Here is a 20,973-nt window from a genome sequence, read left to right on the forward strand (position 1 = left end):
GCTTACACTCAGAGCCATGTATTTACACTCAGCCACCCTAGCCTTATTACGGGTTAACGTTTTGGTAATTTTGGTTGGCCAACAAAATGTAAGACTACAATGACTGCATACGTTTCCCCAAATGTTATATGAAAAAAAAATGTTTTGTTATTGATGGACAATGGCAAGGCTGCCATTGTATTTTCAGTTACATTCTGTTCAATAAAAATGGTTTACACGTTTATTTTTTAAGAAATACATGGAACTACAACCGAATAAAACACCATTAACCATCATGCATTGCTTACATTCATTCTATCCTGAAAAGTCTGTTCAGAAAAATCGAAAACAGTACATATAGGCATAAAACCACAATGTTTTAATAGGGATTAAATAAAGACAATATATATATAACCTCTTATGGTTAAATGGTTAAAAAAAGACAAAATATCTATATATTCATAACGTAAAATAAATAAATACAGGCGATCGCGTCTATGGTTGTTGCAACGGCTTGTGTGTCGCCTACTGGTTAAATTCGTGTCTTTTCGCACGAATTAAGTAGCACAGAAATTCGTGTATTTTCAAACGAATTGAACCACCCCAAAAATGCACAAAAACGCACGAAATCTGCTGAAATACATTTTGTACATATATGCGCGAATTGAATGTGAGGCTGGGCTGCATAATGTGTAAAAAGTCAAGGAGTGTGAATACTTTCTGAAGGCACTGTAGCTCAATATTTGAATTATTAATTGTCTTTTTTGCTCATCTCCATCAAGGGTGATAATAATTATGGAGGTGACTGTACATATACAGAACATAATATAGGGCCCTCAAACTCAAGTCTGGACCTCGAAGCCAGTTCCAATGTACTTTGGCATTGTTACCCTCTAAATCAGGGACAAATTTAGACCTGGGACACCAAGTGTGTGCAATTAATTATCAGGTAGAACAGAAAACCAGCAGGCTCCAGGCCTCATAGGGTAAGAGTTAAAGAGCGACAGCCTTTAAAAAGCAATGAATCCCTTTGAAAACGGGTCAGAAACCGTTATTCTAGTGTGAAAATGGACTACAAAGTGTAAATAGGATGCTTCTGGTCATAAAGTCAGTCTCTTCTAAAACGGAGTTTGGAACATCCGTGCATCACAACGGGTAAATGAAGGTTGGGTTTTGATTTGACAATGTCCATTTGCTCACTAACACGGGGTGAACATCTGCAGTGGCTGTGCTCTATCCAATAGCATAGACGGTGAGACAGACCTGCCCATCAGCTCCTTAATGTAAAATTGTGCAACTAAAACCCCCTCGGCAAAAACGTCAAAATGAATGAAAGATTTTAGTTATCTTAGTTAGATTCATTATGGGGATTTTGAGGACGTGAATTAGGATCCTGCGTCTACAGTGTTTCATGGGGGCTAATCATTAACCAAATGCGGAATCGGTGAGGAAACACACCTCTAAGACTGAAATCTCGTTTTTTTTAATGAGCAACAGAAAAACACACGTGCCAATCAGCTTGTTCAGTGGCTCTGTAAATACCGCTGATGTTGGGTATCAATATTTACCTTACTGAGGTGATGTAGTTTGAATAAAGTAATTATATTATTTTCTACTCTATTCTTGTTAACACACTGTTCTTTCTAAACAAGTCTGCTCTCAGCTTGAAAGATACTGACCATGAATATGAGATTTGATGTGTCATGTAATAAGCAGTAACGTAATTCAAAGAACAGCGCGCATACGTTTTTCATTTAAAGACGCCATTTTGAGCCATGACGCCGACCAATTAGATCCGTTCTCTTCAGTGTAAACGGAAGTGAACATTGACCAACAACAATTTCGTACCTTAGTGTTTTTATTGTTGTTATTTAGACGTTTATTAACACCCTGGAACTCAGAATATGACTAATTTAACTGCATAGCCTCACATACTTACACCCAGGTAGTATTTAATTCGCGTTGGAGACAGAACTTGGTTGGTAGATAGTAATGCTAGATAGCTGCTAACAATGGCTAAATGTATGGTTTTTCACACTCAAATAGCCTCCATCATGGAGGTGCTAGCGAATGCAGCCGTTGCAGAGATCTGTAAACTCGTAGACGACGACTATGCAGTGTTTCGTTTGGAAATAACTCAAAGCCAGAAAGAAAACAGGGCATTGCGGAGGAGACTACAGCTACAAGAACTGAAGGTTGCACGGGAGCGCGCAGAGAGGACAACTCGAGAGCGCGTCCTCGCTAGTCGTCCCAGTAGTGTCAAAATCCTCGACCGGTACAGAGGAATGGCAAGAGGTACATTTTGATTTTGCAGAAGGTCGAGGCTGTGGGGCCTTGGTTCTTGGTCAGTTTTTGGATAGTATGCAATACTTTCCCATCTTGCATAATTCTTTTATTTTACCTTTATTTTTACAGGGCAGGTCAATTAAGAACAAATTCTTCTTGCACAAAGACACAATACCATATTCTACTCAGATTCTTGATTTACTGAATTTCTGATTGTCATACTAAATTAAAATAATCTGATGCATGGAACATAATCAATCCATCAATAAATAGTATATCAATATGTTATGATAAGTGTTACCTTAGATCCTCCTTGCCAATTGTAGATATTGTCAATAGTGTACAATATAGCGTTAAGCATGGACAGTACCTAATTTAACTACCTCTTTTCCCCCAATCACTGTCTTAGGTGAAGGACATCTCACTGGAGGCCACAGGAGCTTTGTGAAGCCAGTAGGACACAACGTGTGGAGAGATGACCAACCAATAGTTATAGATGAGGGCAGGGGAACCTCCACCCAGCATGTTATCGTGAAAGCGGTTAGTGTAATAGTGTAACATAAAAAATTACAATAAATCAAATGTGGCCCGTTTATTTCAAAGGCTACCCTCAGCTATTCACTTGCTTACATGTACATCCTGATTTATCTGCCATAGGAGAGCTTGTGAGACTTCCCTATGACATTGTTATCCAATTCTACTCATGTACCGATAATTACCTCCTCTCTTCTGGTGTCAGTCTGCAGATGCAGAGGCTGCAGGTCCTGGGTTCAAGCTGGAAAGGTATGAAGGAAAGGAGGACCCACCACACAGCAGAGACATCCAGACTGGAGTGCTTGCTGTAGCTACGGAGGTCCCCACCCTCGCCCCAGCACTGCCCAGGGCCCAATGCAGCATCACGGAGGTCAGTGGAACGCTGAACACCGTCCTCAAGTCAGAGACAGACACTGAGACTTTAACGGTGCTGGAGCGACTGGGCGGTCCTCCTGCTCCCCGCTCAGAGTATTTAGTTTACGGGAGCCCGAGGACGGTTCTGTTCCATCAGGACTCAGGTGATGCGTTACAGACTGGCAATGATCCGTCCTGTTCATACGCTACAGACACAGAGATGATACCTGGTGACATGCCTGTGGGCTTAGATACACAGACTAATTCAATGAGAGGGGACTGGAACCGGTACAGTAGTAGTGTCTACTCTGAAATGTGTCTAGATAAGAAAGGGGAGGGTCTGGTCATAGATGAGGTGACTGTGAAAGTGGAGGGTGACATTCCTCTGACATGGAATGCAGACGAGACTCACTTAGGAGAAGGACACTCTCAGGAAAACAAGAGTGACTTCTTAGACTACAGGGAAAGCTTAGAGCCAAACCCAAATATCGCAACCCACTCCCCTTTACACACGCTCAAGGATCGCGACCCAGTGTCCACGTCTATGGCACCTTCCGATTCACACAACCGTGCCCTTTTCGATCAGGTATTGAACTCAAACGACAGGGCTAGAGCCCAGGCTCAGGGAGGGGGAGCAACATCAGGCGGTAATAAGGAGAAACGGTTCTTCTGCATGTTCTGTAACAAAGGCTTCAACTGCCCTCAGAAGGTGGAGATCCACCAGAGGGTCCACATAGGGGTGAAACCCTTCAGCTGTACCCAGTGTCACATGCGCTTCTCCCTGGCTTGGAACCTGAAGATCCACCAGAGGGTCCACACAGGGGAGAAACCTTACAGCTGTACCCAGTGTCACATGCGCTTCTCCCACTCGTCCAGCCTGAAGAGGCACCAGAGGATCCACACAGGGAAGAAACAATTCAGCTGCCCCTAGTGTGGGAAGATGTTCTCCCACCAGAACCAGCTGATGATGCACTTGAAGTTTCACACAGGAGAAAGGTTGTGGGAAGAGGTTCTCAGAGAGGAGCTACCTCAGGATACATAAGCAGAAAAAACATTTGACTCTATAATATAGAAAAGTAACCATTTCACTCGATAGCTTCTGACATTTAGATCAAACCTTGCATTAAAGACAGATACATTTTCATTTGGAATAACAAGAGTAACAGATTTCAGTGTTGAATATTCCTGTGTAGAATATTGCATTGAGACAGTGGCCTTGTCCGAATACCCATACTAGCCATAATACCCAAACTGCATACTAATTTCGGCATTGGATCTAGTAGAATTCACTCACCTTTTCCCACTCACGTGTTTGACAACAGCTGATCATCAGATAAATTAATGCTCTGTACCAAAATGAACAAATGGCGGGAGTCTACGTAATCACACAATAGATGATGCATTCGATGTACTATTTTAAACATTTCATATACTATAGAATTGTATTTTTCGGGATACTATTTATTACGCTACTATGGGTATTCGGACACGGCCATTGTGTGATATAAGGCATATATAAGCGTAAAAAGTCTGTTACATATCGTGTTTGTACTGTGTAGGCTATATGATGTTCACAAATGCCTATTTCATTACTTCCATTCAACTACTTGATTTTTTTCCCAAGACACTTTTCAATTAGAAAAATAATGCAGTTTGTCAAATTCATGCAGATTTTTTGTTGAGACATTACATTTGAGATTTCGGGTCATTTTAGCAGATGCGCTTATCCAGAGCGACTTACAATTTTTGCATTCATCTTAAGAAAGCTGGGTGAGACAACCACATAACACAGTCGTAGCAAGTACATTTTCCCTCATTAAAGTACTTATCAGCAACGTTCGGGCAGGGACTCTTCTGTCTTAGCTTCAGGGGGAAGCTGGTTCCACCATTGGGGTACCAGAACAGAAGAGCTTTGACTGGGCTGAGAAGGAGCTGATCCCTCGTAGGGGTGGGACAGCCAAGAGACCAGAGGAGGCAGAATAGAGTGCTCGGGTTGGGGTGTTGGGTTTGAGCATAGCCTGAAGGTAGGAAAGGGCAGTTCCCCTTGCTGCTCTGTAGGCAAGCACCATGGTCTTGTAGTGGATGCAAGTTTTGACTGGAAGCCAGTGGAGTGTGCCGAGGAGCGGGGTGACATGGAAGAATTTAGGAAGGTTGAACACCAGGCGGGCTGCGGCATTTTGAATAAGTTGCAGGGGTTTGATGGCACAAGCAGGGAACCTAGCCAACAGAGAGTTGCTGTAGACTAGACCAGGGTTTCCCAAACTCGGTCCTGGGTGCACGTTTTGGTTTTTGCCCAAGCACTACAAAGCTGATGATGAGTTGGTTTATTTGAATCAAGTTTTGTAGTGCTAGGTCAAAAACCAAAACGTGCACCTGGGGGGGGAGTTGGAAAACCCTGGTCTAGAATGGAGATGACAAGCGCCTGGATTAGGACCTGCGCCGCTTCCTGTCTGAGGAAGGGTCGTACTCTACGGCTGGAGTGAGTCACTGCTTTGATTTTTGCCGAAAATGACAGGGTGTTGTCCAGGGTCACGCCAAGGTTCTTTGCACTCTGGGAGGGGGACACAGTGGAGATGTCAACCGTGATGGAGAGGTCTTGGAGCGGGCAGGCTTTCTACGGCAGGAAGAGCAGCAACATCTTGTTGAGCTTGAGGTGGTGGGCCGACATCCAAGCTGAAATGTCTGCTAAGCACACAGAGATGCGTGTATGTGCGGTTTTCATATATGTTGTATTTAACTCTTTTATGTTTAATAAACATAAAATGGGACTTTTCAGTCTAAGACTTTCATTGAGACTCTTTAGTATACATCACTTCTGATCTCACCCTATTCTGCATACACATGACAGCGCATTATACCTATATACTGTACAATTACTGTACACACGAAATACAGTGCATTTGGAAAGTATTCAGACCTCTTGACTTTTTCCATATTTTTTTACGTTACAGCCTTATTCTAAAATGGATTAAATTGTTCCCCCCCCCCCCATCCCCATCCCCATGATGACAAAGCAAAAACAGGTTTTTAGACATTTTTGCAAAAGTATTTAAAAAAAAAACTGGAAATAACACATTTACATAAGTATTCAGACACTTTACTCAGTAGTTTGTTGAAGCACTTTTGGCAGGATGCACTTGAGCTCAATTTCAAGTCTCATTGCAAAGGGTCTGAATACTTATGTAATTAAGGTATTTCTGTTTTTTATTTTTAATACATTAGCAAAAGAATTCTAAACCTGTTTTTGATTGTCCATTATGGTGTATTGTGTGTAGATTGATGAGAAAAAAAAGTATTTAATACATTTTAGAATAAGGCTGTAACATAACAAAATATGGAAAAAGTCAAGGGGCCTGAATCCTTTCAGAATGCACTGTATACCTACACATACCCACACACTAACAAACACCTACCGTACACGTCAAAATAGTTTAGTAAAGTTTGTGTGATGATGACTTTTGACTTATATCTGAGTTATTTTTACACACATATTTATGTCCACCATGATGGGTTTAACAACAATGAAGTTATTCTGTAACTACAGTATCGGACTCAAATGTAGTGAGGATGGGTATATACTCCATGTTGAAAGTGTGTTTATTATCTGTGTGTGGGTGTATGTACGTATCTGAGGGAGTGTATGTCTGTGTAATCTGTATCACCTGTCTCTTCCAGGAGGAGGAGGGTCCAGACGTGCTGCTGGTGAAGGAAGAGGGGTGTGAGGGTCTGGGGAACCCTGAGGGTAGTGATGGAATGATTTGATACTAAGCTCTGACACTCCGATGCAGTTTTCAAAGCACTACTGATTCGACACAACGTATCGATGCTTGTATCAAAGTGGCAATACCACGTGACGATGACATTCGAAGCTTCGGACGTCACACTACCATCTGACAGGTGTCAGAACTGGTGCCGCGTTAAGGTGCTAGTCAGAACTAGGAAACTCTGACATTTCTGACTTGCCAACTGGTTGTAGTTATACGCGTGCCATGTCAATTTCCGAGTTTCCTAGTTCCGACTAGCATGTGAACGGAGCATGAGAGCGCATACCTCTGTTGGCAGCATTAAAAAATATTAGTCTAGATATTTCACTTTCTTAGTAGGTGGAAAGATAGCTTGGCGTAGAGCTATATGGCAGATGAATGTATCCTGAAACTGTAGCACACCTTTAAGAAACCTAATCATGAGCCAGTGGCTGCCAAGTGGACCATCCTGCTTTTCATTATGACATGCTGAAATGGCTGCTGCGTATACCTTAAATGTAGATGCAGCCCTGCCAGCATCTAACAAACACCTCAAGAATACAGTTCTTATGCCGCAAGATTCTGAAGCAACACCCTGCTCCCTACACCACTGGCAGAACACGCGCCACCGTGTGTCATAGGTTGACGTGGTGGAAGGGGCTCTGGCACTCTGTAAGATGTTAACAACAGAGGGCTCAAGATCTAAACCAGACCATATTCGGTGTTCAGTGGCCAGGCCCACAGCTGCAGGCGGGAGGAATTCGGATACCACAGTGTTCAGGTTCACTGAGAGGTGTCCAGCTCTTAGTGAGGCCAGATTCTTCTGTGGCCACAACAGAAGGGTATGTACCATCTGGTGGAGACGGATGGAACCCAGAACCCCTTGGTGGTTTATGTACGCTACCACTGTGGCGCTGTCTGTCTGTACCAGCACGCATGTCCCGCAGTTGTGGGAGTAAGTTGAGCAGAGTTAGTTCTCTCAACTCCAGCATGTTGATGTGGAGTTTGGACCAGCTGGGGCTCCATGTCCCGCTGGTTGTCCTCCCCCCTTTACTACTTCTCAGCCTGTCAAGGAGGCGTCTGTTTGAACCAGTTCCCTCCGATGGACTCTGCACAAGCATATCCCGCCTGAAAGGAATTTCAGGGATCGGCATCTTGCCAGTGCTCGCGTGCATTCCTTGGACACAGTCAGGCGACAATACCCGTGTTCCTTGGGACGTAAACCTTGAGCAGAGAGGTTGCGGAGATGAGATCCATCAGTCTCTGACACTGACGAACAGTCACCTTCTGGTCTTGGACAAAAGGTTGAGCTGATCTACTATTTTCTGGACTCACACTTCAGTGAGGTGAGCCCTCATTAGAGATGAGTCGATCCTCATGCTCACGATGGTCACAGTTTGTATGGGGACCAGGTGGCTTTTTTTGCGTGTTCAACCTGAGGACTAGCTCTGAGATGTGCTTCAGGAGAGATGTTGTGACTGCTGCTGCCTGTTCTTGTGACTGAGCACAGATTAGCCAATCGTCTAGGTAATTTAGTACGATCATCCCTTGTGATGTAAGCGGTGCTAGAGCGGCATCCATGCATTTTGTGAATGTTCTTGGTGCCAGGGAGAGGCCGAAAGGTAAAACTTGGTACTTGTACGCTATGCCGTTGAATGCAAAGTGCAGGAACATCCTGTGAGCCGGGTGGATCGGTACGTGGAAGTAGGCATCTTTTAGGTTGACAGTGGTGAACCACTGGCCTGGGCTGATAACATCTTGAAGGGCAGGGTTTTCAAGCACCGGTGGAGAGGCATCAAGTCCAGGATGGGGCGAAAGCCGGTATCCCACTTGGGGACTAGGAAATTTACTCCATAGAACCCACTGTGGTGTTCTGATGCTTTGATTTGTCTGATTGCATTCTTTACCAGCGGGAGGCAATCTACAGTTGGAGAGCTTCTCTTTTCAGGGGGTTGGCTGTTGTAGTTGACCAAACTTCTCTGAAAGGTGGTGGCTGGCAACGGAATTGCAGTTTGTACCCCTCTAGTACTGTATCCAGCACCAAGGGGGACTCCACAAGCTCCCACTTTGCCCGATGGGCATGGGAGAAGCGGCTGATGCCGTGGCCACACCCATCAGGATGACTGAGGGGGCACGTCCTTCTTCGGAGCAGAGGGATGGTGCTTGTTATGTGCTGGTGGTGGCACCACTGCTGATCAAGAGCCTGTTTACGTGGCTGATCAGGGTGTGGCTGGTTTGGGGGAGGGCCCAAGTGGCCTTACAAGGCAGGGGAGAGCTGAGGTCTAGACTGCAAGGGTCTCTGGGTAGGGTAACGCAGGGCAGGGGGGACTCATGAAAGACTGCAGGGTCTCTTTGTCTTTCCGCAGCTTCGCCATTTGGTCCAAAATGGTGTCCACACCAGGACCCCCTCCCCCCCCCCCCCTCCCAAAGAAAAACTTGGCATGGGGAGATGGGGAGCTCCATAAAGGGTTTCTTCACAGAGGCCGACATCTTTGTCTGTAAGAGCCAAAGCTGTCTGCGTGACGAGATGACCGTAGACGGGGATTTGCCATTAGCACGTGACTCACTCATAAAAACAGCAGGTCTTTGCTGTATTCGTTGATAGTGTCTCTCTAGTCATGGTTTTAAACATTTTGAAATCTCACAGCATCAATTTTGCCATAGCTTTCTTTTATGCCTCCTATGTTACTGCAGACTCGGTCATCTGATCAATCTGATTGACGTTCGGAGGCATAGCACTGTCCAAAGCCAATTCCTCCTTTGGCCGCCTTTCCTTCCAGTTCTCTGCTGCCAATGACTGGAACGAACTGCAAAAATCACTGAAGCTGGAGACTCATATCTCCCTCACTAACTTTAAGCACCAGCTGTCAGAGCAGCTCACAGATCACTGCACCTGTACATAGCCCATCTGTAAATAGCCCATACAACTACCTCATCCCCATACTGTTATTTATTTTGCTCCTTTGCACCCCAGTGTCTCTACTTGCACACTCATCTTCTGCACATCTATCACTCCAGTGTTTAATTGCTTTATTGTAATTATTTCGCCACTATAGCCTATTTATTGCCGTACTCCCTCATTTGCACACACTGTATGTATATAGACTTTTTCTATTGTATTATTGACTGTATGTTTGTTTATTCCATGTATAACTATGTGTTGTTGTTTGTGTTGCACTGCTTTGCTTTATCTTGGCCAGGTCGCAGTTGTAAATGACAACTTGTTCTCAACTAGCCTACCTGGTTAAATAAAATAAAAAATAAAAATTGTGCACTTGATTTCCTCTCCAGGCCAACCGGGAAGGCAGAGTTTGTACCTTCAGACACATGAAATGGCAACAGTTTGTAATACCCGGCACACAGGGCAGCTGAATTGGCTGCACCTACCACCAACAGCCCGAGACTAATAACAAAAAAAATAGGAACACAACACATTTTACAGAACTGTTTGGCGATCGACTGGTTGGTGACCACTGAAGTAGACGGATATAAATAATGAATAACTTAGCCTTACTAATGTTACAATACTAATGATTTGAGTCGCACGTGTGTGTATGTGTGCTTGATTAAAAGAGGAGGAAGCCACTGATTAGCTGCGGGTCATTACCTGGAAATGAACTATTAGTGATGTATTATTGTTGTGTACTATTAGGCCTACATACTGTCTATACAGTATGTGAGAACCATTGGTGGAAACTGTACTTTTCACTCACCAATCAAATGCAATTGACCAATAATGTGTTCAGTAATTTAATAGGCCAAATCAGATCTCAAAACCAACTGACCACTTCAACCATATGTCCAGCAAGAAGCATAGCCTTCATTTCTACCATTGAACTTTCTTACAGTAGTCACTTTCACAAAATAATGGAAACACCGATTTAACAGATCTAAACCCAATCATTGTTGTTTTTCAAAGAAATGCACTTGTGGAAATACAAGAACAACCAAATTTTGATTAAAGACTGGTCATTATATATATATATATATTATGTTTCCAATGTTTTAGGCAAACCTAGCTATTTATCCAATTCATCCAGTGTTGATCACTGATTCAAAATGGGACATTTGTGAAATGTCATGAGAAATATTTACTTTAAATCATTAACACAAAAGATAACCATACAATCGGAGGGAGATATGAGCTTTGTAAATGTAAACAAAAACATGCAAGATGTAGATTTCTAAATGAAAACATGTACATTGCCATAATGTATAGGCTACAATTTAGGATTGTTATATAACAGAACATTTTACATTTGATTGAAAGGCCAGGGAATGTTGAAATACCTCCAGAGATCCTGAACCAAATTTCTGCAACATTAGGCTTTCTCTTTGAACAACTTCTTCTGGATCCCCATTAGCTGTTGTAAAATCAGCAGTTACTCTTCCTGGGGTCCCCACAGAGCATTAATAGGCAAGTGTTCGGCTGCCACCTTGTTCCCGGACAGTTTCTCCCACTCGTTCAACCTAAAGAGGCACCATAGGATTTCTTACACAGGGGAGAAATCCTGCAGCTGCCCCCAGTGAGAAGAGGTTCTCCCACCAGCACCAGCTGAAGATGCACCTGAAGATCCAAACAGGAGAGATCATTCGGCCCATGTATAGTGTATAGTTCCAGTCAGTATTAGATAGAATGCCTGCCTGTAGGGAAAAGAACCTGTGGTTACCCAGGTACAAACGCAAATCTTGTCTGCTTGTTTTAGTGAATTGCAAAACGACATTTAAGAAAAGTACATGTCTAAAAATTACTTTTCAACATTGTTTGCTCCAGAGCGTTCTCACTACTTAGAAAAACGTCATATTGTAGGGATTCCCTCATGCTCCTTTTCATGACGGTGATACCAGCCATGTGAGTGAGTGAATCCTAGCTACCTACCGACTGGACCATTAAACTAGCAAAGACCAACAACGCAAAACAAACAGATACAAGTACTCAGTGGAGTAACAAATGGACTATACTAAAGTTAAACGTCTTACCACTTGTGCTCTAGGTGGCACTGTAAAATTAACTTGACAATGGGGACTGAAGTACTATTACTTTTAGCTTTATATCTGAAGAATAGTAACGATTAACACTCTCCAGTGCTGCTAGTTGTTCTGGGTGCCACTGCCGTGCCATGTCCTTCCTGAGGAGCATTCTGAGTGGTGCAGTGAGCGTGGCTTCATCTTGGTTGTACTAGGTTAGGAAATGTGTCATACCCAGTAAACTCTGTCTTCTGGTGGGGGCATCTGTGTGACTGCTATCACCTTGGAGTTGTCTGCGCTGATGTGTCCCATGCACTTCACTCACCATGTATTGCATCTTGTCAGCATTGAACTTCATATTCAGACGGATAGCTCTGCCCATCACCTGCTGTAGAATGTGATCATGCTCTTCTTTGGTGGCTGCTGCAATTATCATGTAATCTGCAATTACATAGACTGAAGCATGGTAACTATTAACACTGTGCACACTTCAAACTGCAAGACCGCTCATTTACATATTCCCTTGACCTTAAACCTCAAGAGTGATACTGATTGCCTATTAAACACAAGGGAGTTATGGACTAGCATTATTAAAGGTGTATAGCTCCATATAATACATTACCTGTGATTAAATGTTTTCCACACACATAGCTGGCTAGTTGTAGCCTGCTTGGCCCCCACATTTCCCACACTCTGTGCTGACTGACTTGGTTATTCTTGTATCATTGCAGGAACTGAGTTTCCCTTGTCACAGTCGAACAAAACATTATACTTCATTCACATAAGGACATTTTTTAAATAATTAACTCTAATGGCTCCATATTGTTAGGTACTCGAATCATGGTGTTAGAGATGGGCTTAACTGTGGTTAACATTTAATAATATCATGTTTCTGTTTGTACAGCAATGCATTTGTTATATAAACCTTTATATGCTCTTCTGTACAATTTGTGTTTACAGTCTGCAGTCCATGAGGACCTGCTGATATCCAGTGTTGCTGGTAGGAGAGACTGGACCTCTGAAGCGGCTGGTCACAACCATGGCCCCAGATCAGGACCTTGGATCAGGAGCCGTCGCTGTTTATTCCAGAGTAGAAACCGGGAACGAACCACGAGGGACAGAGACTCCACCACTACACAGAACACAACCAGTGGACAGGTGGACTGAATAACTTCAGTCCTGGTGGTCATCATAGAGACAGAGGCTCCAGTCAGGGATCCAGTCTGCAGCCCAGACCCTTCTCTTCACAGTCTCAGTGCAGGGAAGAAGCAGGGCCTGGGGCTGATAGAGATAGGAGGGTCTCTCTCTATGATACAATCACCACAGTATCCGTGATGAACAGAGCAGGTCACCCTGGGCTTCAGCCTTCACAGTGGTGGGAGACCCCTCTGGGTGGTAGTCTATCAGCAAGTCTGTCTTCTTCTTCAGGGTCTTGTTTAATGCCTGGGGACTGGGTTGGTAGAAGGCCTGGACCTGGGTCTAGCCTTCCTTAGCTACCTCATGGTTACCCCATAAATACAGACAGGGTCAGGAAGGGCATTCACCACAAAAAGGTACCCATCTAACACTAGGGCTAAGAGGGTAATTAACCACATACTCCTCATTAACTTGTCTTTGAAACAGGCTTGTGTAAATACCTGTTTTTAGAGAGACAGTAAATCTAGGCTAGAACAAGTATAGTTAAATATTTACCTTACTGATGTGATGTAGATGGAATAAAGTAATTCTAATATTTTCTACAGTATTCTTGCTAACACACTATTCTTTCTAAACAAGTCGGCTCTAAGCTTGAAAGATAGATACTGATCATGAATAGGAGATTTGATCAGTAAGTACCGTAATTCAAAGAACAGCGCGCATACCTTTTTTCATTTAACCACACCATTTGATCTATGACGCCAACCAATTAGATCCTTTTTCGTCAGTGTTAACGGAAGTGAACATTAAATCAAGAACAATTTTGTACGTTAGTGTTTTTATTGTTGTTATTTAGACGTTTATTAACACCCTGGAACTCAACATATGACTAATTTATCTGCAAAGAATCACATACTTACCCCAGGTAGTATTTAATTCGCGTTGGAGACTGGATTTGGTTGATGTTATTTAAGTAAAGCTAGCTAGTAGCTGCTAACAATGGCTAAACGTATGGTTTTTCACACTCAAATAGCCTCCATTATGGAGGTGCTAGCGAATGCAGCCGTGGCAGAGGTCTGTAAACTCGTCGACGACGACTATGCAGTGTTTTGTTTGGAAATAACTCAAAGCCAGAAAGAAAACAGTGTATTGCGAACAGAACTGAAAGTGGCACGGGAGCGCGCAGAGAAGACAGCGCGAGAGCGCGTCCTCGCTAGTCGTCCCAGTAGTGTCAAGATCCTCGACCGATACAGAGGAATGGCAAGAGGTACATTTTGATTTTGCAGAAGGGCTATGGGTTTGTCATGCTCAATTAAACTAATGTGACGCAAGGAACATAATCAATCCACCAATAAATAGCATATCAAAAAGAAGTTTTACCTTACATCCTCCTTGCCAAATGTAGAGAGTGCCAATAGTGTACAATATAGAGTTGCGCATTGACAGTACCTAATTTCAACATCCCTTTTCCCACAATCACTCTTTTAGGTGAAGGCCACAGGAGCTTTATGAAGCCAGTTGGACACAACGTGTGGAGAGATGACCAACCCATAGCTATAGATGAGGGGAGTGGAACCTCACCCCAGCATGTTATCGTGAAAGAGGTTAGTGTCATAGTGTAACAAATTACAGTACATCAAATGTGATCAGTTTGTTTCAGAAAGGCTCCCCTCAGCTATTCATTTGCTTACATGTACATCCTGATTTATCTGCCGTAGGGGAGCTTGTGAGACTTCCCTATGACATTGTTATCTAATTCAACTCATGTACCGCTAATAACCTCCCCTCTTCTTGTCTCAGTCTGCAGATGCAGAGGCTGCAGGTCCTGGGGTCAAGCTGGAGAGGTCTGAAGGAGAGGACCCATGGCACAGCAGAGACATCCAGGATGGTGCAGTGTCTGGAGTGGCACCCCCTGTAGCCATGGAGGACCCCACCACCACACCAGCACTGCCCAGGACCCGACACAGCATCACGGATGTCAGTGGAACGCTGAATGCTGTCCTCAAGTCAGAGACGGACACTACGACTTTAACAGTGCTGGAGCGACTGGGCGGTCCTCCTGCTCCCCGCTCAGAGTATTTAGTTTACGGGAGCCCGAGGACGGTTCTGTTCCATCAGGACTCAAGTGACACGTTACAGAATAGCAATGATCCGTCCTGTTCATACGGTACAGACACAGAGATGATACCTGGTGACATGCCTGTGGACTTAGATACACAGACTAATCCAATGAGAGGGGACTGGAACCAGTACAGCAGTAGTGTATACTCTGAAGGGTCCCTAGATAAGAAAGGGGAGGGTCTGGTTGTAGATGAGGTGACTGTGAAGGAGGAGGGCGACCCTCCTCTGACATGGAATGCAGGCGATACTCACTTAGGAGAAGGACAGTCGCAGGGCAACACTAGTGACTTCTTAGACTACAGGGAAAGCTTAGAGCCAAATCCAAATATCGCAACCCACTCCCCTTTACACGCGTTCAGGGATTCAGACCCAGAGTCCACATCGATGGCACCTTCCAATTCACACGGCTGCGTCCTTTTTGATCAGGTATTGAATTCAAAGGATGTAAGGTCCAAGACTCGGGGAGGGGGAGAAATATCAGGTAACAGTAAAGAGAAACGTTTCCTCTGCATGTTCTGTAACAAAGGCTTCAGCTGCCCCCAGAAGGTGGAGATTCACCAGAGGGTCCATACAGGGGAGAGATTATTCAGCTGTACCCAGTGTCCCATGCGCTTCACCCAGGCTGGCACCCTGAAGAGACACCAGAGGGTCCACACAGGGGAGAAACCCTTCAGCTGTACCCAGTGTCACATGCGCTTCACACAGTCTGGCAACCTGAAGATCCACCAGAGGGTCCACATAGGGGTGAAACCCTTCAGCTGTACCCAGTGTCACATGTGCTTCTCCCAGGCTTGGAACCTGAAGAGCCACCAGAGGGTCCACTCAGGTGAGAAACCCTTCAGCTGTCCCCAGTGTCACATGAGCTTCTCCCACTCGTCCAGCCTGAAGAGGCACCAGAGGGTCCACACAGGGAATAAAATGTACAGCTGCCACTAGTTTGGAAATACTTTCCCCCACCAGAACCAGCTGAAGATGCACCTGAAGCTTCACATGGGAGAAAGGCAGTTTGCCTGTAAGCACTGCAGGAAGAGGTTCTCATAGGAGCTACCTCAGGATACACCAGCAGAAAAAACATTTCACTACATAACGTAGAAAGTAACCATTCCACTCGATAGCTTCTGACGTTTAGATCAAACCTTGCATTGAAGACAAAGATATTCTTGTTATTCTAAATCAGAATGTAACAGATTTCAGTGTTGAATATTCCTGTGTAGAATATTGCATCCAGGCAGTGGCTGTGTCCGAATACCCATACTAGCGTACTTCATACTTAAACTGCAAATTCATTTTGGCATTTGATCTAGTAGAATTCACTAATCTTTTCCGACTCATGTGTTTGATAACAGCTGATAATCCAAGAAATTGATGCGCTGTATCAAAATGAACGAATGGTGGGAGTCAACGCAATTGCGCATTCAGTGTACTTTTTTCAAAATTTGACATATAACAGACTTAGCAAGTAGGGGGGGGCTCTTCTGTCTTAACATCAGTGGGAAGCTGGTCCCACCATTGGGGTGCCAGGACAGAGAAGCGCTTTGACTGGGCTGAGTGGGGTCTGATCCCTCGTAGGGGTGGGACAGCCAAGAGACCAGAGGAGGCAGAACAGGATGCTTGGGGTGTAGGGTTTGAGTATAGCCTGAAGGTAGGGAGGGGCAGTTCCCCTTGCTGCTCTGTAGGCAAGCACCATGGTCTTGTAGTGGATGTGAGCTTCGACTGGAAGCCAGTAGAGTGTGCCAAGGAGCAGTTGAACACTTTGGGAAGGTTGAACACCAGGCGGGCTGCGGCATTCTGGATAAGTTGCAGGGGTTTGATGGCACAAGCAGGGAGCCCATCCAATAGAGAGTTGCAGTAGTCTAGACTGGAGATGACAAGAGCCTGGATTAGGACCTGCGCCACTTCCTGTGTGAGGAAGGGTCGTACTCTACTGTTGTAGAGCATGAACCTGCAGGAAAGTCACTGCTTTGATGTTTGCAGAGAATGACAGGGTGTTGTCCAAGGTCACGCCAAGGGTCTTTGCACTCTTGTAGGGGGACACAGTGGAGATATCAACCATGATGGAGAAGTCTTGGAGTGGGCAGACCTTTCCCAGGAGAAAGAGCAGTTATGTCTTGTCGAGGTTGAGCTTGAGGTGGTGGGCCGACATCCAAGCTGAGATGTCTGCTAAGCACACAGAGATGCGTGTATGTGTGGTTTTCATATGGTGTATTTAACACTTGTTTATGTTTAATAAACACAAAATGGGACTTTTCATTCTAAGACTTTCATTGAGACTCTTTAGTATATACAGTGGGGAGAACAAGTATTTGATACACTGCCGATTTTGCAGGTTTTCCTACTTACAAAGCATGTAGAGGTCTGTCATTTTTATCATAGGTACACTTCAACTGTGAGAGACGGAATCTAAAACAAAAGTCCAGAAAATCACATTGTATGATTTTTAAGTAATTAATTTGCATTTTATTGCATGACATAAGTATTTGATCACCTACCAACCAGTAAGAATTCCGGCTCTCACAGACCTGTTAGTTTTTCTTAAAGAAGCCCTCCTGTTCTCCACTCATTACCTGTATTAACTGCACCTGTTTGAACTCGTTACCTGTATAAAAGACACCTGTCCACACACTCAATCAAACAGACTCCAACCTCTCCACAATGGCCAAGACCAGAGAGCTGTGTAAGGACATAAGGGATAAATTGTAGACCTGTACAAGGCTGGGATGGGCTACAGGACAATAGGCAAGCAGCTTGATGAGAAGGCAACAACTGTTGGCACAATTATTAGAAAATAAAAGAAGTTCAAGATGACGGTCAATCACCCTCGGTCTGGGGCTCCATGTAAGATCTCACCTCGTGGGGCATCAATGATCATGAGGAATGTGAGGGATCAGCCCAGAACTACACGGCAGGACTTGGTCAATGACCTGAAGAGAGCTGGGACCACAGTCTCAAAGAAAACCATTAGTAACACACTACGCCGTCATGGATTAAAATCCTGCAGCGCACGCAAGGTCCCCCTGCTCAAGCCAGCGCATGTCCAGGCCCATCTGAAGTTTGCCAATGACCATCTGGATGATCCAGAGGAGGAATGGGAGAAGGTCATGTGGTCTGATGAGACAAAAATAGAGCTTTTTGCTCTAAACTCCACTCGCCGTGTTTGGAGGAATAGAAGGATGAGTACAACCCCAAGAACACCATCCCAACCGTGAAGCATGGAGGTGGAAACATCATTCTTTGGGGATGCTTTTCTGCAAAGGGGACAGGACGACTGCACCGTATTGAGGGGAGGATGGATGGGGCCATGTATCGCGAGATCTACACCAACAACCTCCTTCCCTCAGTAAGAGCATTGAAGATGGGTCGTGGCTGGGTCTTCCAGCATGACAACGACCCGAAACACACAGCCAGGGCAACTAAGGAGTGGCTCCGTAAGAAGCATCTCAAGGTCCTGGAGTGGCCTAGCCAGTCTCCAGACCTGAACCCAATAGAAAATCTTTGGAGGGAGCCGAAAGTCCGTATTGCCCAGCGACAGCCCCGAAACCTGAAGGATCTGGAGAAGGTCTGTATGGAGGAGTGGGCCAAAATCCCTGCTGCAGTGTGTGCAAACCTGGTCAAGAACTACAGGAAACGTATGATCTCTGTAATTGCAAACTAAGGTTTCTGTACCAAATATTAAGTTCTGTTTTTCTGATGTATCAAATACTTATGTCATGCAATAAAATGCAAATTAATTACTTAAAAATCATACAATGTGATTTTCTGGATTTTTGTTTTAGATTCCGTCTCTCACAGTTGAAGTGTACCTATGATAAAAATTACAGACCTCTACATGCTTTGTAAGTAGGAAAACCTGCAAAATCATCAGTGTATCAAATACTTGTTCTCCCCACTGTATCACTTCGGATCTCGCCCTATTCTGCCTACACACGAGAGTGCTTTATAACCAATATAATGTACACTTACTAAATATACCTACACATACCCACACACTAACAAACACCTACTGTACATGTCAAAATATTTTAGTCAGGTTTGTCTGACTTGACTTAAGTTATTTTTACCCACAACATTGTTTTGTCCACCATGATGGGTTTAACAACAATGAAGTCATTCTGTAACTACAGTATAGGACTCAAATGTAGTGAGGGTGGGTTAATACTCCATGTTGAAAGTGTGTTTATTATCTGTGTATGTACCTTAGGGTAGTGTATGTCTGTGTAATTTGTATCACCTGTCTCTTCCAGGAGTGTCTAGAGGTGCTGCTGGTGAAGGAAGAGAGGTGTGAGGAGGGTCTGGGGATCCCTGAAGGTAGTGACGGGATGATTAATACAGAAGCTCCGATGCAGTTTTCTAAGCACTACTGATTCGACAACGTTTCAATGCTTGCGTCAAAGTAACAATAACATGTGAGGATGACGTTCGAAGCTTCGGGCGTCACAGTATCATCTGACAGGTGTCGGATTTCCAGTCGGAGCTCATATTTTCCCCCAGAGTTCCCAGTTATTTTGAACGCACTTAAGTCGGAGATTTGAGTTTCCAGTTGCTCTGAAGAAGGCATGAGAGTGCCGATCTCATTCCAGCTCTGCTGGGAGCTTTCAAGAATCTTTGAATTTTGTCTAGGTAATTCAGTTTTAGCAGGTGAAAGATAGTTCAGGGCGTACAGCCAAATGGCGGATTAATCTATCCTGAAACCATAACACAGTATCGAATCTTGAGACTTTTTCTTTTTCAGAACAGTGATTGTAAATGAAACAACTATAGTAGTTTTTATTGATAATTATCAAATGATGTATCCAAAGTTTGTTGTTAATATGTAAAAGTGAGTGGAAAAAGTTTAATTAAAACCCAAGGCAAAGTTGACAAGCAGTTACCTGCTTGTCAACTTGAGGTAAAAAGCTTTGTTTGATCCAACTCAGTAGCTTCCAAAACAACGATCTCTGCTGCACAGTACTTAGACTTATTCTAGATATTCTTCTGCTTTTCTCACCTGACAGGTGGCTCAGCCTGTAGAGCAGCGCAAGTCAGTCGTCTTCTAACAGCACAAGATTAAACTAGCTACATTGTATTTCTAACTTTTACATTCTGAGTTTAGATAAGCATAGGCTGCTCAGTTTTTAAAATTTAACATCTTAAATCATGCCATGTAACCACCATATTTTGTAAAGTTGTTAGTTTCAAACACTGAGCTAGTGTGCTTTTTCGAACCATGATTTGCAAAATTCTTGATCCCACGGAATTTCTTCAATAAAATGTTTCTGTCATACATACACCGACCTCTACTGGACACCGTATTTACCAATTTACTTCGATTTTTAACCTCTTGACGCTAGGGGTCAGATTTTTAAATAAAAATAAATAAATAACGTTCCCAAGGTAAACGGACTATTTCTCAGGTCCAGATCGTAGAATATGCATATAATTTACAGATTATGATAGAAAACACTCCAAAGTTTCCAAAACTGTCAAAATGTTGTCTGTGAGTATAACAAAACTGATTCTGCAGGCGAAAACCTGAGAAAATCTAACCCAGAAGTGATTTTTTATTTATTTATTTTTTATCTGTGTTTCCTGGCCCGTCTTTCTTCCATTTAAAGGGGTATCAACCAGATTCCTTTTCCAATGGCTTCCTCAGGCTGTGACCAGGCTTTAGACATAGTTTCAGGCTTTTATTTTGAAAATGAGTGAGATTTTTCAAAACTAGTCAGGTGTCCTCTGATTAGTTCCTGCGCACGAGAGGGGTAGCTCTCCATTTTCTTTTTCTCTCTTATTGAATAGGTTACGGTCCAGTTGAAATATTATCGATTATGTTTGTTAAAAACAACCTGAGGATTGATTATAAAAAACATTTGACATG

The 20,973-nt window shown here is 43.8% G+C and overlaps 3 protein-coding genes and 1 long non-coding RNA gene across 7 annotated transcripts in view; 3 read left to right on the plus strand and 1 right to left on the minus strand.

The window, feature by feature from the left end:
• The window catches only part of LOC139577706 (uncharacterized), a 140,613-nt gene that overhangs the window by 100,628 nt on the left and 19,012 nt on the right, over nucleotides 1–20,973 (plus strand). The window lies entirely within an intron of this gene.
• Nucleotides 1,763–5,921, plus strand: LOC139579101 (uncharacterized). The gene is made up of 3 exons (XM_071407367.1): nucleotides 1,763–2,274; nucleotides 2,675–2,805; nucleotides 3,005–5,921. Exons 1-3 carry the CDS (start codon nucleotides 1,992–1,994, stop codon nucleotides 4,082–4,084), a joined length of 1,494 nt encoding a protein of 497 aa, XP_071263468.1. The 5' UTR covers nucleotides 1,763–1,991; the 3' UTR covers nucleotides 4,085–5,921.
• Nucleotides 10,634–14,056, minus strand: LOC139579103 (uncharacterized). Its single transcript, XR_011675673.1, has 3 exons — nucleotides 13,922–14,056; nucleotides 12,190–12,320; nucleotides 10,634–11,540 (listed from the first exon to the last, which is right to left on the minus strand). It is a non-coding gene; the product is annotated as an uncharacterized lncRNA (long non-coding RNA).
• On the plus strand, nucleotides 14,001–20,513 carry LOC139579102 (uncharacterized). Of its 2 annotated transcripts, XM_071407369.1 has the most exons (4): nucleotides 14,001–14,268; nucleotides 14,490–14,605; nucleotides 14,802–15,948; nucleotides 19,364–20,513. In XM_071407369.1, the coding sequence occupies exons 1-4, from the start codon at nucleotides 14,001–14,003 to the stop codon at nucleotides 19,402–19,404; spliced, it is 1,572 nt and encodes a 523-aa protein (XP_071263470.1). In that variant the 3' UTR covers nucleotides 19,405–20,513. The 2 variants fall into 2 exon arrangements, with proteins under 2 accessions (XP_071263470.1, XP_071263469.1); XM_071407368.1 differs by lacking the exon at nucleotides 19,364–20,513 and having other exon boundaries at nucleotides 14,802–17,372.

The sequence above is a fragment of the Salvelinus alpinus genome, chromosome 6 (assembly GCF_045679555.1).
Source record: "Salvelinus alpinus chromosome 6, SLU_Salpinus.1, whole genome shotgun sequence".
NCBI classification, from domain to species: domain Eukaryota; kingdom Metazoa; phylum Chordata; class Actinopteri; order Salmoniformes; family Salmonidae; genus Salvelinus; species Salvelinus alpinus.